This window comes from Artibeus jamaicensis, unplaced genomic scaffold (genome assembly GCF_021234435.1).
Source record: "Artibeus jamaicensis isolate MK-2021 breed Jamaican fruit bat unplaced genomic scaffold, CSHL_Jam_final scaffold_584, whole genome shotgun sequence".
In the NCBI taxonomy this organism is placed as follows: domain Eukaryota; kingdom Metazoa; phylum Chordata; class Mammalia; order Chiroptera; family Phyllostomidae; genus Artibeus; species Artibeus jamaicensis.
In genome coordinates, this window is record NW_026522048.1 from 10,535,633 (window position 1) to 10,553,357 (window position 17,725).

Here is a 17,725-nt window from a genome sequence, read left to right on the forward strand (position 1 = left end):
ACTGGGGCTGGAGCTGCCATGCCAGAGGAACTGCTTGGCATGTCTCACATCTCAAATTTTGGGGTGGTAACGACTGGGCAAAATAACCTTTGTGCTGGCCCTAGGGCAACACTGTGTGCCAAAAAAACTCTTTGCAAAGATAACAAGAAAGCAGTTATGACTACTAGGTAGATGCCTTCTGGACTGAAAATTAAAAACATAGTTTGGAATTAATATCACTATGATATTTACCTGTTATTTCTATTTACCAATAGAAATGCCCTCCTTCTATTGATGTGATTGCTCCCCTTCCCTTTCTCGTAAATACCCACTGCCTTTGTCTCCTAATCAGAATAGTAGTTAGGCCTCTGTCTGAATCAATGCATCTGGAACAGCTATTCTTATTGATCTCAATGAATGCTTATTCCTCCTCACTTTGAAAGGCCTATTGCTGGGTTAGCAAGTCCCTCGGTGTGACACGATTTCTCTCTGTTCCAGGCTTTTGCACATGCTTCCCCTTCTAGCTGGAACACACTTCCTCCTTGTACTAGTCTGTCCAGCTCCTACTTTCTGTTACCCTTCTGAGACCATTACTCCAAAATAAGTGCAAGACCCCCCTTGCCTACTGCTGCTCACCCCTATTGCAATGTCACCATGGCCTATGGACTGACAGCTGTGTTAGAGTGGAAGCTGTGCCTCAGTCACCTTTCGCCCTTCCTCCCGCTGTGCCAGGATACTGCCTGGCAGAGTTGATGCTCAGTTAAAGCTAGTCAAATGAATTAAAGAATAGATACCTGAGCTTTCCTAAATTATAATCCCAGGTGAAACTATACATTGAGTGTGTCAAGCCTCACTGTGAGCGGATTTATTCAATTCTTTTCTGAGGCAAGTTTCACAGTGAGGGAGCCAAGTCAGGGTATGAGCCCAGGAGGCCCGCTGCAGTGGCTGGGACAAAGCACAGACACAGGGGTGGAAACCTTGACAGGATGATATTGTTTGCATTGACATCTCTTTAGAATCAACTTAATCACTGTGAAATTTTAAGCAGGATTTAGTAAAACCTAAGTTAAAAAGTGAGGAAAATCTTTGTTATCTAAACTCACTGGAAGGAAGAAGAAGTGGACCAAAGGTAGAAGCCATTTAGAAATTGTGGCATGCTGACCCAGTGAACAGCTACTGAACACACGTGACAGCTAGGTTTTCCAGTCAATGGGACGGTAATGATACCAGCAGTTGGTACAATGTAAGTGTGCCAAGACTTAAATTTCAGTGTCTAAAATTGTAACAATACCTGTATACATGGGTAGAAACGGCCTACCTGGTGTCACAAATGCAGGTTCTGTGGAAATCAGAGGAGCGCCTACAAAGAAACAAAGACACTCTTCAGTTTTGCTTAGTGAAGCCCACATAGTACATATAGGGATCTCTAGTTTCAAGGAAAATGTTGGGGAGAGAGAACACAGAGGAATGTTAGAGAGAAGATCTACGTGCTTGGAAATCACTAGGAAAAAAAGACAATGGGAGGCTATTGAAGAAGAATCTTATGACTTTGTATTGTTTCTCTAAAACTTCTGTTCACAACCACTTGCTATCATAGAGAAAAACAATATTCCAGTGTTTTATTTTTCCAGAATAAAGTAAGTAAGGTTCACACTTACAGTCTCCTGGATAAACACATTTGAGGGTGACCTCATCAAGGAGCATAGTTTTGGGGCAGTAGGGCAAGCATCCTTCAACTCTTCACATGAAAAAAAATCAAAATGAAAAAGTTTAAGACATAAAAAGTATTTTCATATTTTAACATATACAATAATAAATGCAATCAAGATACCTTTTTCCTAAAATTCTTGTATTCTCCTTGTCAAGCACTAAGGAATGCTCTATTTGCTACCACTCATTTTATAAAACCACAAGCTATGGATCATAAACTGTTATCTTTCATGATCAAAGCAGAATTTGAACATATAACACTCAAAACATACACTTATATTTGGAACACATTAAGGCCATGTTCTGCAAGTCAGTAGAAATGCAGAAGAATCATTTATTGTGATGTTAAACTCCATGCATTGCACTTTCCATTCCTGTACTGCTTCTTCATCCAAGCAGATAAGTGTACCCTTTGCATATTCCTGCCTTAAGGATGTCGTTGAACAAAAACTGCATCTCCTTGGCTTGACTCAACTATTATTAAGCTCTAAACTGATTAAAAACATATTAAGAATCTGTGGGTAGAAGGTATGGAGCTGGGATATGGTTGTACTTCTTTGAAAACAAAGGTAGGGGTGGGTGGGGCAGAGGCTATAGTTCTCGAGAGCATCAGGGCGCGTGCCCAAATTTGCAGCAGGGTGGCCTGGGAGGAGATGGTTGCATATAAGCCTAAGGAGACTGATTTCAAGCCCCAGGTTGACTGGTCTTTGTAAGGCTTGCAGTTTTGTGCAGGGCGAAGAAGCAAAGTAAAAGTCCCAAACTTCAAGAAGTCATGGGCTTGGGCACCATGCACCAAAGACAGGAGGAGTCATCAGGAATGCTTTTTTTCTAAAAAAAATGAAGCCAATGACTGAGATTACATATTTTTTCTTATCCTGTTGGCACTCAGAATCCAATTCATTTAAATTCAAATGAAGTAAATGTAATCCTTTGTGTACAATTATTAGATTCATCCACACTAGAGAGAATTAATGCAAATGTTGTCATTAAAAATCTTGCTTATCTGCCTCTCAAACACACTAGCAGATTTAATAACATTTTTAATATTTTAAAATATTTCCAATTGTCTCATCTGTAAAGTGAAGAATTTGAACCAAAAATAGTCAAGGCCTCTTTCCAATTCAGCATGGAAATGAACTAGCTTGAGACTTGGGGTAAGTGCTGCCCCCAGAGGGCACGAGTTCTTGGACAGAGATCCAGACAACACTCAAAACCGAGAACTGATCATGACTCTTTAACATGAGACACATCTAGCCATCTCTCAGATACTTCTTTTGCAAATGACTTTTTAAAACATAAACAGTTTAGCTTATATGACCAATTGTTTATTTCATAAAATGTACTTGAATAATACAATTTTAGCCAGATGATTTTTCTATTCAACTCTAACTTCGTCAAGCAAAAAAGAAAAATTAAAGTTACTAGAATGCTAAAAAGACTAGGGCCAACTGATTCCCATTAAATTAAGTAAATATCATTTTTATGCAATTGTTTTATGAGAGTCAAAACCACAGCCATCCTCTTAAAATATTTTTCCCCAAACCCGTAACTTGTTCCTTTAAAATGTCTTCATAGCAAGTTCCTAATTATTTTGTCATACAACTGGCAATCTACTCAATGCCTCACTGGCAGACTATCTCAGATGCAGAACAATCCTTTTAATGGTTATATTATATAATAGGAATATCTGTGTTTACATATGGGCTCTATGGTATGCTAGTTGGCACCCTTTCTCATAAAAGTTATTTCCCCTAAATATTTGTATTTTTAACACAAGATATGTGCCAGAAACTGTAATCATCAAGAAGAAGGGTGGTGATTCTGTTGGTGACTTGGAGGAAGATGCAGGGCCCTGGTGAAGCCCCGGCTCAATACTTGTATCTCCCCTCAGGGCGGAAAGAACAGGGAGGAGCAATAATTTAGCTGCTCCTTGTGGAGAAGGGAGAGAAGCAAAGAAAGAGAAGAAGGCAGAGTCGAGCAATTCAGCAGGAATGCAGGTTCCTTCTGAGCTTCTGCTCCGCATCCCAACCATACCAAAAAGAAACTGTGGGATAGCAACAGACCAGACAATGGAAGAAGCATTGAGGGTCAGGTTCAAACACCTCAGAGATCGGTTACAGGGCACGAGAAGTGACTACACAGGCAAATGCCACTTGCTCCGTTTCCTCCCCAGTGCCAGGGCTGGCCCTGTCCTGCTTCCTCCCTCCCTCCCCCCTTTCCCTTTCCCTAGTGCACTCCTCACCATGGGGCCCCTGTTGTTTTCAAAGTCCTCATGGCTACAAGGAAATAGGTTTGTGACTAGGAGGGGTCCCAGTGAATGAAGTCATTTGCTTTTCATATTAACTTGGTTGCTTTTTTAAGAAAATAAACTAAAATATTATTTCCTTGGCGTGAGGAAGGGGGCTCCTATAACACTTGATACCCAACAGTTTACAGTGGTGTAAACCCTGACTCCAGGGCCTATAAACTGTGTGGCCTGAGCCAAATGGTTTCATTTCTTTGTGTCTCAGTTGCCTTTCTCCTCTGAAGATGGGAATAATCAGATTACCTATTTGCAGCCTTTAGCGCAGTGCCTATATCATGCTGTCAATATTTAAATGTGGCAATTGTTGTTCTCTAGCCCTCTTTCATGATTTGCTTTTGTTTCTGTCTCCTTCCAAAAGACTCGGAGCTCCTTGAAAGAGGGTTATGTCTCATTCATTGATATGCCCCGGAAGTTTTCTAGTACCAATGTCTGCCAATAAAGAAGCTCAGTAATGCCTAGTGTGAAGTGACTCTTTAAAAATACTGCCTCCCACTGCTGTTCCATTCTCCGTTCTCCTTTACAGAGAAACCCCTGAGAAACACACCAAACAAAAAAGACCTTTTGCACTTTGTCTGTTGGCTTCTTCCTGTTCTCCAGATTGCCAAATCCAGTGAACGATATTCAATCTCAAATTTAAAATCCTCACAACCAAATTCTTGACTTTCCCTCCAAGCCGTTCATCCTCACATTGCCTTACCTCAGTAAACAGCAGTTCAACCCTTTCATTAAACTGAATCATTTGAATTTTCTGGTATTTGACCAGTTTTGATTACAGAAATGGCAATTTCATATTGTCCTACCTAAAAATTGTTGAAACCAAAATTTGAGTCCTTAATTCCTCTTTCTCTCATAATTGATATTATATCCATGAGCATACTCTATGACTTTAAATTCAAAATATACCCAGAATCTGTTCATTTCTCATTACCTCCAGGACTACCAACCTAATCACTTCCCCTTTATATCTGGTTTGTGTTACTAACCACTTCTGCTCTTGTCTTTCCTATCCCCCAATAGGTCATTCTCACTACAACAACCAAAGTGAACTTTCTAAAAATAAATCAGATCCTGTCACTGCCTTGCCCAAAATACACCAGAGCATTCCTCAGAAAACAAAGACAAAGGGCTCACAATCGGGCTCTAAGGCCCTCCATTATTTGTTCACCACTATGATTCTCTGGTCTCCTTTCCCATCTTTCTCTCTTTTATTCACTTTGCTCCAAAAAGCTGGGCTCCTGTATCAACTTTCAAACACACTCCTACCCCAGGACCTTTGTACTGTTCTCAGTTGAAAGGCCCTTTCCCTAGATATGCACATGGCCAGTCCCTTGATTTCCCTCAGATCTCTGAGCAGATGCCACCCTGTGAGCAGGTTCTTCCCTGACCATGTGTGGCAAACACACACGTGCCTCACGCTCCCTGTCTCCCTTACCTCCCTTTATTTTTCTCCATAACGCATGCTGCCATCTGACAGCATATTGCACTGTACATTTACATTTTCATTTGTTTATTCCCTGTCTCACCCCAACAGAGTTTGAGCTACATCAAGCAGACACTTCATCTATTTTGTTTACTAATGTAACCATAGCAGGTAGAACTCCTGGCACACAGGCAACCGTTAATAACTATTGACTGAATGAAACAAAACAAATTTGTGAATGAGCATATAGCACACACAAATTATTCTTGAGAATGCATTTTTTCCAAATCTAAAAAAGTTTCATTGAGAGAAGAGTTTGCTAATGCTAGAATTTGCTCATTTAATGGTTCACCGTGACTTACGGTGGAAGGAACTTGCATGTGAGTGCTTCAGGGTCGCTGCACGTTCTGAAACAGGGCGTGGCACAGGGCTCGTACCTCCACTCACACATCCTCCTGTACGGCACTGCTGCCTGGATTTCTGGTGGGAAAAAGGAAAGTTTAGGTTTTGTGTATTTTTTTATGTACAGCTTGAAAAATAATGATTTATCATAGTAATGGCTTGGTGATTAATGCATTTCATGCTCAGGTTGAATATCTAAATCTTGGTATGTCTTCCAAATATTTTAAAAAGCAGGGTTGGAAGAAGCCAAGGAAATTTTTACATCTTCTTCCTTTCTTTATGTGTAGTGGGTGCTCATTGATCTACATATTATAATAATACTAAATAGTTCTTTGGGATTTTGCTATTTGCAAAGGGAATTTTCTATGATCATATTATAATCCTTATAACTCTGTTCAGTGGGTATTATTTCCATTTTATAAATGAAGAAGTTGAGGTGCAGAGAAGCCAAGTGACTTGCCAAATTCAAACAATCAGAAAAATTGCAAGTTCAAAGGCATCTTGCCTGATATCAAACCTATGGAGAACATTCATGTTTGTTCTTCTTACAGGACTTATCACACTTCCTTGCATATACTAAATATTATCTGACCACAAAATGAATGGATATTTAATAATACATGCTTACAGTTATAAAACCTCCCTTAATTGAAGATTTTTCTCCTGTAAATTCTGCTAATATTTTCCCTTTCCCATATCATAGACCAATCCTCTGCAGCAGTCCAAAATTATCTCTGAAGAGCTCCATAAGAGAGAAATTGCAAGGAACACATTGTGTTTCTTGAACTCTGGATACAGAATTCAAATCCAAGGTATAGGAAGGAAAATAATACTTTCTGGAAGATGTCTTTGCATATAAAGAATAGAGTGACCATTAGACCTGGGTTACTGGGATCGTAGGTTCTAAGAGAGGATTGGTACTAATATTAGGGTGGACGCCTAGAGTTTCTTAGGTGCAAACAGCCCACAAAGGTCAGTTTCTGAGATTCTGGCGATGCCATTGGCCATAGTCATCCACAGCTCAGGAGGAGCTGGGTCTAGTTCCAATGGAGCACATTTCTAGAATGGAGGGGAAACAGAAGTTTATAAAGTTCAGCTATTAAGTAAATTCAAGTATCACATCCACTCTACCAAAGGCTGTATAGGCATGTCTGTGGCTCTCTTCCTCATGAGTACAGAAACGCTTTTCAAAATTAAAGCTCAATTTGTATGATCTAAAATCCAAAGACAGTCAAGGCGTGCAGAAATTTATCCACAAAAGAAAAGGCAAATGGTCAGCTTTCTTAGTCTCACTGAGAAGAGCAGGTTAGGCTAAACAATTTCTGTAAGAGACCCAAGGCAGATATTAAGTTCCGCAGCCTTGAAAATAAAGCATGGGTTTTAAACATTGGATGATGCAATAAGGTTTTTCTCTCTGAAACCCAGATGATTCAATAGTTATAGAACTATAAGGTTCTTTGGAAACAAGATCAGGTTTCTGCTGAACCAGGGAAATTTTCCAGAGGTCAGTGCAACCAGATACCCTCCTATTCAGAGGTCAGAGATAAACACATTGTCTTTATCACTAAGAATCAGGCTATTGAGAAGTTGTCTTCTAGGATACAAAAAGTAGATACAAACACCAGGTACCCATGAGACATGGGTGAGGTCTATTTCCAAAGTCCAGAAAGTACTGAAAGTAATAATTGGGTATAATTGAAAATAACATTATTTGAGGCTGTTCTAAGCAATTTATACTATAAGCAATTAACTTATACTATATGATAACCCTATAATGTAGGTATTATTATTTCTATCTACCTAAACTCCATTAAGAATAATTCAAAAATTAAAACCTGATCAATTTTCTGCAGTTATGTAAATTATCTATTTATTCTTTTTTTGAAGATCTCAGGAAACCTACCTTCTATGCTGAAGCTACTTGAATGTTTAAAATCTTCAGAATCATCATATTTTGATGCCTTGACAATAAAATCTGAGAGTGTGATGAAAAAGCCTTTCTTGCTGTATAACTCAAATGCACTGTAACCAGGAATCCAGAGGCCCGGATGGTGGGAAAATGTGGCTCTCTGATGAAAGACAGAATTCCCCTGCCACAGTTTCAGACTAAGAGTGTCATCATTATGGACGTAGAGGAAGTAGTTTGGCCTTTCAGCAGATTCCAAGGAAACAAGCGTCAGTGCTATAAAACACAGGCGATTAACAGCAGCATCATGAAATGCATTTACAAAGCTGACAAAAATAAAACTGCAAAATCACCATACATAATTAATGCCAATCTCAGATATTTCAGAAACGACTTGTAAGATCTCTGTTAAAAAGGAGTATTTTAATGCATTGAATAATTGTGGCTACTTTAATCAGTCTTTGATGGGTTTTATTTTTTAAATAATTTGTCATGTCTTAGGGTGGGGGGACATATACCATCTTAGGAGCCCAGAAGGTACAGCATTATACAAATAGTTAAATGGTTGATTGGATGCCTACTAGTACTGCTAAGCTTTAACATTTTCAAATGCATTATATCTATAAATGGTTAAATTGAATGCTAGAAAAGAATAAGATAATAAAGAAGCAAATAGATTTAATTGAAATGCCACGGCATTTCAATTTCACTGAGTTTTTTATAAGCATATGTCCTTCTAAGTTATTTAACTGCATTAAGAAAGAAATGTGGTCAACATTATTGCCTATTCCCAGTACATGATCAAATTGTTAATAAACCACTACAAAGCATTGGGAAATATCATCCATTTTCATTAAGTACTTTAAAAGTTTTTCTTATACTTGCAAAACTCATGCTATAAAAGTTTTTTTAATTAAGATTTTAGGCTTAATTTCTTAGACAATTTCTTTAGGTAATTTACTGAATGGGAGAAGATATTTTCAAATTATATATTTGGTAAGAGATCTTAATTTAAATCCATTAGGAATTTTCTATTAAGAACATCAGTTATTTCAAATCACACAATGAAAAGCTTTTCATTAGCCAATATATTTTTTACAAAGACATTTGTCATGTCCTAAAATTCGCAAGTCCCATTTTCGAGAACTAGAAGATACAAATAAGAATAAAAGAAATTTTTGTAAGAAAAAATATGTAATTAACATATGAGTTAGAACTTCAGAATGTGATAGTGTTTTCATAGATTGAAAAAACTAAGAAGCTCTTTTTACCAGACAGGGCAATTTATTCTAACTGGAGAATCAGGAGATTTCTCAGAAGAGGTGAAATTGAAGTTGAATTTATTCCTTCAATACATATTTCTTGAGCTTCTATAACATGTCATGCATGGTTCTAAGCAGGGCTAGTACAGTAACACTGTGGCCTGAGCCTCGCAGATCAGGAGAGGACAGTAATCACCAGACAGAACAGGTGCCAAGTGGATACGGTCGGTGGAGATCAGTAACTGCGGGTTGGTCGCCAAGTCACACGAGGCCATGTGAGGATGACAGGTTGGCTCAATGACCCCCTTGGCTCTGATTTATGCTCTTAATAGTTAACAACTCTGATATCACATCAGAATTTTATCTTTTACTTCAATATTAAAATCCTTCAAATTCGGGTTTTTAGTGGACTGTTTTTCAAAAAGTTCAAATTAAGTTCTATGGTGAATATTACCAAAAAAATTTAAGCTGTGCTTTACTTAGGACCAAACACTTAATCAAACAATTGTGATTCTAACACACATATGCCAATAAATTTTAAAAAACAATTTTATATACAAAAGAGATAGATAGATGGTTCATGAAACAGCATCTTATATCCTCTGGGGCACCTAGAAAAACACCATAAACATATTAGATCCCAAATTAATATTTAGTGGATGAGTAAATGATACAAATATAAGTAGAAAACTAAAATCTTGTTTTCAGTTGGAAATTATACTTACATGATGCCTTCTCTTTGACAAGACCTGGAGTGATCATAAAACTGAACAATAAATCACCATAAGTACCGCTTCTTGGCAAAGAGAAAATGTTCCTACTGGTTATATTGGCCCCCAGAACAAGGCCGCTCTGCCCATAACTCGCCAGCATATATGGACCTTCTCCAAGCCCTATTTAAATACAAATAAGAGAATTACAAGTTGGTATAGAACCTTTATATTTCAAATTGTCATTTCGATGAGATAATTTTAATAACAAAAGATACTCCAAAAATTACTGAGCATTTAAAGACTTGTCACTAATAAAATTGCTGAACTCTTTTTCAAAATGTATATTATAATTATTTAGAATATATACATACATATTTAAATTATGTAATTTAGAGTATATATGCACACGAATGTATATATGTATACGTGTATATACAGCAATGCTGAATACTAGGTTGACTTAAGCTTTCTGGATCTCAAATTTTTCCACATACATGAGGAAGTTTTTCTAATTAACCTTCCACTCTAATATCACAAGATTCTAATCTACTTTTAATAAACATAAGTTTAGTTATCTATCAATGGCCAGGTATTCTGATAGTCTTCTAAAAATAGTCTCTCCCCAGAAAGTTATATAGCATGAAAACAGAATTCACAGACATGATATACAATAATTTACTGTTCTGGGAATTATTGAATTTCACCAATGAGGCATGTCTATAAGAAAGGAAAATAAGATGAAGCTCAGCAGAGAAATTAAATATCTTTTTACTTAATACTACCATTTTCCATACATGTAAATGGTTCCATATAAAGTAGAAAATATTCATTATCATTAGTATAGAACCAAACCCCAAAATCCATCAGAATAATTTTTCTGCATGCTCAATCTTATAAACAGAAGTATATCTATTTAAATAAGTTCACTAATATTTTTAAATATGTGAGCTAGGTTTTATGATGGTAAGATCAACCCGCTCTCTGTGTCATCCAGTGCTCCTAATAAAACTGAGGTGCCGTATCACGTGTCTAGTCTAAATCATCAAATTAAGTTCAATATTATCAGCAGTATACTTTTTACAGATATGTGTGTTTTATGTTGTAAATTACATAAAATGCTGATACATATGTAGTAGATGGTATCGAAAAAAATTAATCTGGTTAATCTCAGTGAGTTTCACTTTTCTTCTTTTCTCTAATTTTTATCTCAAGGACAACTTACCTTCCCCGGCCCACTCTTAAAATGGGTGGAAGGGGCTCCCTCTCCTTCTCTCTCTCCCTTTCACCATCTACTTCCCCAGGCATGTTTTCTCTGCTTCTCTAAGTTCCAAGGGCCCTTCTTTTGCCTCTGTGACTTATCTCCTAAGCCCATGCAACCCAGCTGGCTCACCTGTTCTACCTCTGTAGCTTTCTAAATAACCTTTCTCTTACAATTTGGGAAAAAAGAGAAGAAAAGATTCAAAGAAATCCAAGAACTAGGTTTTACGCCTTTCAGAACAATAATCAGGCCCCAGAGAAGGAAAGATCATTGGATAAGCTCATTCAAGGGTCCAACATTTTTCAAGTAGAAAAGAGAACAAGAACCAAAATTCGAATCATTAAAACCAGGAGAAGAAAGGTAGGGACTGATAGTTTAAGTTATCTTCAAGTATTGTCTCCTCTGCTGAATCATCAGCTGGGGCGCCTCACTGCTGAACATCTGAGGATGCTTATAAAAGAGCTTTCTTAGAGACTTGGACATCTGAGTATAGATAGAGACTTGAAAGAACTCTACCCCCACACCAAAACGAAACTGAGCAGGTACAGTGGAGAATTTCTCTACAAGCCTTGCTGCAGTGGAGAGAGTCATATATACCCCACTGCTGTTAAAACGTACTGTGGTTCTCTATGAGTTCAAATCTACAGCAGTCAATGAAAACTATATCATTGGTCTCCATCACCTACTGGCCTGTTTTCTAGGACAGATGAGAGCAACATTAACGTCCAATGTAGAATATCATTCAATTTATAAATATGTTAATTAGTATAAATACACAGGCAGCAAAAGGAGGTTAATAATCATAATAGTAATAAATAAGTAATTAAAAATAAATAATAATATAAGCACTGCTTGGTGTGGCTCAGTTGGTTGAACATCATCCCACAAACCAGAAGGTCAAGGGTTCAACTCATGATTAGACCACATGCCTCTGTCACAGGTTCGGTCTCCAGTTGGGTGCATACAAAAGGCAACCAACTGATGTTTCTCACATCAATGTTTCTCCCCCTCTTTTTCTCCCTGTGTTTCCCTCTCTCTAAAATGTATAAGCATGTCCTCAGGTGAGGATAAATAAATAAATAATAATACAAGAATAAAGCATGTTTCAAATTCTTACAACTGTACACCTATTTTTGCCCACCCTTGTATGTGAATAATGTACATATGAGTAGATAGATACTTCCAAATAATGAGATGCAATTCAAAATGGGAAAGTCATATACAACTACAACTTAAGGGTTGGGAGACTCTGACAGATACTCAAAGTCATAGGGAAAGGAAATAGACAACTAAACAAAATCTCTGCCTTACTGCACAAGTCCCTAATTACAGCAACCTGAAGACACAATTGCCATTTGAGAAATTCATTTGTAGGAAAATCAAAAGCTTCTAAATTCACCCTCAGTTGATTGATAACTTGTGTCTTGATTGTTTTCATGCATTTTTCAGCAAAAATTGAAAGACAAAAGTCATATACTTTATCATTAATTTTTTGCAGGGAAAAGAATAATTTTACCACCTGCCAAAAGCCATAATTTCCTGCAGTAATTATTCAAACACACTACTGAGGATATCTTATCTAAAAAAAACACACTGAACGTAAAACTTGCAGAACAGTTTTAGTGGGAGAGTGAAGTCCTTGTTCCCCTCCAGCAATAACAATAAACCCTTTAATTTTTAGTGAATGCCATAAAGTGAACATGAAGATAGTACAGACAGTCTTTGTATTAGGGATTGTTGAGTTAATTCCAGCTATAACCTCTGAATTCTCCTATCTTTTAAAAAAAATTGTCCTCTTACATAATCACAAGTATTTATTCCTTGATTGGCTTTAATGATAAATATCTCAATAACATAATAACATAGTGTACATTATGTGGTAAGTAAAAAGAGAAGTATGTCAGCTATCAGTATCCAAGGAAGACATGGTAAATTTACAACAGCTTTGAAATTATTTTGGATGAAACAAGAATAATCATTTTAAATGATTTCCTTTCTTTACTGTTGTTAACAATTTTACATCTCTGTATTCCCCTCAGTCACCTATTTTTATTGCATTATTTTCACAAACTCTTACTCTCCTATGCAGATTGCTTTTTTTCCCTGTTAATTTGACCACAGGAAATAGATTCCCCTTCACTTCATTGTGTCCACAGTGACTCCTAAAGGCCAAATGGCTCATGTTCACCCTCTGAATACAACCAATCTAGTATTAAAAATGAACCTAGAACTGGTTTGAAAAATCCTACAACACACTACAGAAAAAAACCATCAGTAGTAGTTCAGCAGACATTGACAGAAAGGAAAATATACAAAGTAGCAAGAGTTAGAGAGTCAATACTCAGAAAATTCTGTCTCAGGATCCAAGGGCCTGAGAAAGGAATAGCAGAAGGCACATAGGAATAGGTAGGGACTTTCACAGCAGAACTGTGTGAGGCGGGAATTCGTAAGTGAGGAAGTTACTAAAGCATTTTCTTTTTTCTTTTCTATTAAATGTATTGGGGTGATAGTATTAATAAGTTACGTAGGTTTACAAATCCCAGTCTACCATATTTTGGCTAAGTGACTTTGGCCAAGTTATTTAACCCCTTTGTTTTTTAATTTCCTCCTCTATAGAGTGTTAATAATAATATATTTCTTATAAGCATATTTTGAAGCTTAAATTATATAATATAGGTAAAGTAGTTAATACAGTAAAACCTGTTGTTTTTATTATTGTTATAAATATTAGGCAATCCTGGAATCCAAACGACCAATATGGAGTATGTGTGGATGTGGATGTGTTTTAAATCCTGAACAGGAAATATTTGGGGTTTAGATTTTTCTTTAACTACCACCAAACCTTTTAAATGTGGGATTTTTTCCTCCATCAAACTTCCGTAACTGTAAGAAAACAACCAAAAACTAAAATATTCATTTTCTTTTTAATTCATCATTTTTATTTCTCTAACATTTTCTGGCATCCTTTGGGTTAGAGCTGACAGATTTCTCCCTGGCTCAATAAAGCACCAAGAATGTCTTCAGTAATTTGCTTAGCTGTGATTTTTAAAAATTTTTTATTGTTGACACTATTATAGATGTCCCCATTCCCTTCTTCTTTGCCTATCTTCACTGACCCCATACCCCCCTTCCCTCTGGCCTTCACCACACTGCTGTTGTAGTTATGAATTATGCATATATGTTCTTTTGTCTAATCCCTTCAGCTTCTTTCATCCACTATCTCCTCTCCCACCCCTTCTGACAGGTGTCATTCTGTTCCAGGCGTCCATGGTTGTGGTTGTTTGTTTGTTTGTTTGTTTAATGGCTTAGCTCTTCTATAACTATTACTCTAATTTTTCTAGTCACTTACTTATCTGAAATTATTACTATGTGGCTATGCCTTCATCATTTAACAGGTGTGACAAAAAGCAGGCACCAATTCTGCCAACTTCTGGCATTTTCACTGAGAATATAGTTCTCACATCCACTATAACTTAGTTTTAATTAGCACCACCTAGTAGACTTCTCATTGCAAATCTGGATGCTTGTCAGAGCTTGGAGATTTTCATTATTACTATTAAATTAATACCTTCTCATTCTTATAATAGTTAAATAATTATTTTTGCCTTAAATTGTGAATATATAAATTCCTTCTATTATTATAATTGTATTTATAGTTTGTTTTTTCTACAACATAATAGAAGTTTGAATAATGTCCATTTTTATACATAATGGTAAAAGGTATGCATTCAATATATATCTTTCTTCCTTTTTACCTAAAAAATTAACTTATTCATTTATTCACATCATTCAAAAACTATTGAGGGCCTCCTTGGTGCTGAGAAAATGGTTACACCCTCTTTATATTTTCCAGACAATAAGTTTTAACACAAATACTCAAAATTTAGATACACTTTAAAAGGCAAAGGTTTTACTGGGTTATTAACCAAATTATGAGCTATTCATACTTTGTTTCTAGCAAAGTTACTTAAAATATGAATATGCAATTAATAGAATATTATAGTGATATTCTTGAAAGGCCACATACCTTCATTGTAATATTCACAATCAAGTGCTAAAAGAAAAAACAGAAGAAATGTTAAACCATATAAGAATCTGCCCACTTATCTAAATGTGTCCAAAATATCGCCATGGGTTTACCAATACCCAAGCGAAAGAACCCAGAAATTATAAAGTCTTCAGGTGACCATCTACACAAGCACATAAGTTTAGACTCAAATCTGAAAGCAAATTCAAAATGATGTTTTTAAAAATATGTGTCTTATAGTAAAAACAGAGAAACTTTATAGGCGTAAGAGGAATAGAGTTATAAACAAGGTATCCAAGGATGGTATATAAATAAATTATAGTCCAAATGTTACAGTGACAACAGTCAAACAGAACAGAAAATTTTCTCTCAAGTTTTTTTATAAACTCTTCAAATATTCTAAAATGTACCTGTGTGGTCAAAGGAATTAAAATTTAGTCATCTTAAAGAAATTCTATTTCCATGAGTCCCACAGTACTAGATCTAGGAGAGGACAAATTAGCCTAATCTCCTTCTGAGACCCCCACCAAACAGTGATGTTCCGAGCAGGGCACTCACAGCAAACTGTAGATGACCTCCAGTGCACCGGGACCCCTTCCTGACAACACTTATATGCGTAAGCTGCCACGCTTGTGCATAAGCACTCACAGTCTCCACCAAGGTTACAGTTACATGTGTCTTCATGGCAATTCTTGGCAAAAGAAGTAACATCAATCTGAAAATGAGGGAAAAGATTAATTAATTTCAGCAACTACTAACTATTATTGATGGAAATTCAACATTCTAAGGAAAAACTAACTGGTAGATTTTCAAAATTTGATTATCATCAGTTAACACTGACATCTAGAGACTTCTCAGAATAGTAAATCTCCATATGGCTTAAAGGATAAGGAAATTCATTATATAAACATAAAATCAAAGAACTAGGAAAACAGAAAATGGGATTAACATACAAATGTAATGTCAACATTTGCAATATAACAGATTTATAGTTTGCAGGAGTTCCTCGTCTCATCTTTGGAATGGTCACATGGCATTAAAAGAATGTTCTGTTACCAGTTGTGCTTTTACTTGACTTTTATGAATATTTTAAACAATTAAACTTCTAAAGAAGTTGCATTATATCTTGTGATGTGATTATAAAACCATTTTAAATGTGCCACTAGAAATACTTTTAAATTATGCTTTGTTCTGAAGAAAAGAATGCCCATTTGGCAATATTCTCTGAAGGAAAACAAATACGGCTTTGATCAACCTTTCATGGCTTTGGTGATATATGCGAAAATGCTGCATAAACTAGAAGACATTAGTACCAATATTATGTACAAATGTATGCTGTTAAATAAGACGGTGTGAGGGAGAGAGTAAATCAACTAAATGCACCACTTCTGCAGAAAACCAAACTACAAGTTTGTCTTCCTAACGATGAGTAGCTAAATTATTTGTCTTGTTCATCTTCATATTATCAATACAGCAGTACCCGTTTAGATTTGAAAGTTTAGTAAAGTATTCATTTACCACGTTGCGACAAGCAGCAAAGACATCGCTGTACAAAATGGAGCATTCTTTCTTGGCATAAGGAAATTTGTTTTGATGCGCCTCACAGGGTTTAAACAGTTCGTGTGCATTTTCACACTGTGGAGAATGTTAATGGAGAAAAGAAAGATTTGAAGGGGCACATCTGAAACAGAAACCAGAGTAACCTAGCCTGACTCCGCCCATTACAATCACATCTAATGCATCCTCATTCTTTCCAATAGGCCTTACTTGAAGCACATTTGCTGAGCCAACTCACTGTGATAGCAAATATTATTATTGAAAAACCATAGTGATATTAGAAAGTGGAGGTAAATAAATTTTCCATTTTCTTAAATGTGGCATTTAAATGATTAAAATAATTACATGAGCAAATGAGACTCTTTCCTTTAATTTTCACCTTTTTCATTTCTGCCACATGCCAGCCTCTGAGGATTGTATATACTCAAGTGTCTACACACTCACCTCCCATACACTCAGCAGTTTGGTCTCCACCTCTTCTAACCCACCTCCCTGAAACCGCCCTGCGAAAAGTCATCTGTGGTCTCTTTTTTACCAAATATAAAGGAAGGTTTTCAGTTATCGTCTCACTTGACCTTTTGCTACCTCTGATTCTGTTTATTTCTTTGCCCTTTTTAAATGTCTCTTCTCGTTTGCTTTTGACAGCACCATTTTCTGGGCAGGCCCCTCATTGGCTGCCGCAACTCGCCCTTTACCTTCCCCCTTTCTTCTTTGAAAACCTTGATCTTCAAACCTCTCGTTTTCACATTCTATGCACTTCTCATGGCTTCAACAACCGGAATATACTAGTAACCGCCAAATCTGTACTTCTGACCTGCATCTCTTCCCTGAATGTAAAAACTGGGTGCTCCCACATACATATCTCTGTCACTTCTCTTTCAGCAGATCCTAACCTGACTTTATCCCCGCAGCATGGTCCTGCCCTCACTGTCACTACCAGCCACTCTCCTCTTTGCCCTGCCTCAGGGAGGAGCACCAGCACCTTCCCAATAAGCCAGGAAAATACAAGATTTTTTTGAATGCTCCAGGTCCAGCCTTCCTAATGCAATCTTTCATAATATTTGTCTAATATTAGACAAATCATTTAACCTTCTTCATCATCATAGATGAAAACAACACCCTTTGTATTGCATGGTTGTCACAAGAATTATATGAGAAAATAAATGCAAAAGTAGTTGGTCAAATG

At 36.6% G+C, this 17,725-nt stretch overlaps 1 protein-coding gene across 1 annotated transcript in view; it reads right to left on the reverse strand.

The window, feature by feature from the left end:
• The window catches only part of OTOGL (otogelin like), a 119,733-nt gene that overhangs the window by 38,094 nt on the left and 63,914 nt on the right, over nucleotides 1–17,725 (reverse strand). Inside the window, exons 26-33 of the mRNA XM_053658802.1 lie at nucleotides 16,501–16,617; nucleotides 15,541–15,697; nucleotides 14,983–15,009; nucleotides 9,710–9,877; nucleotides 7,720–7,998; nucleotides 5,777–5,894; nucleotides 1,638–1,717; nucleotides 1,298–1,339 (exon numbers count right to left, since the gene is read on the reverse strand). Of these exons, the coding sequence (XP_053514777.1) occupies nucleotides 1,298–1,339; nucleotides 1,638–1,717; nucleotides 5,777–5,894; nucleotides 7,720–7,998; nucleotides 9,710–9,877; nucleotides 14,983–15,009; nucleotides 15,541–15,697; nucleotides 16,501–16,617 (988 nt within the window). The remainder of the gene's footprint in view (nucleotides 1–1,297; nucleotides 1,340–1,637; nucleotides 1,718–5,776; nucleotides 5,895–7,719; nucleotides 7,999–9,709; nucleotides 9,878–14,982; nucleotides 15,010–15,540; nucleotides 15,698–16,500; nucleotides 16,618–17,725) is intronic.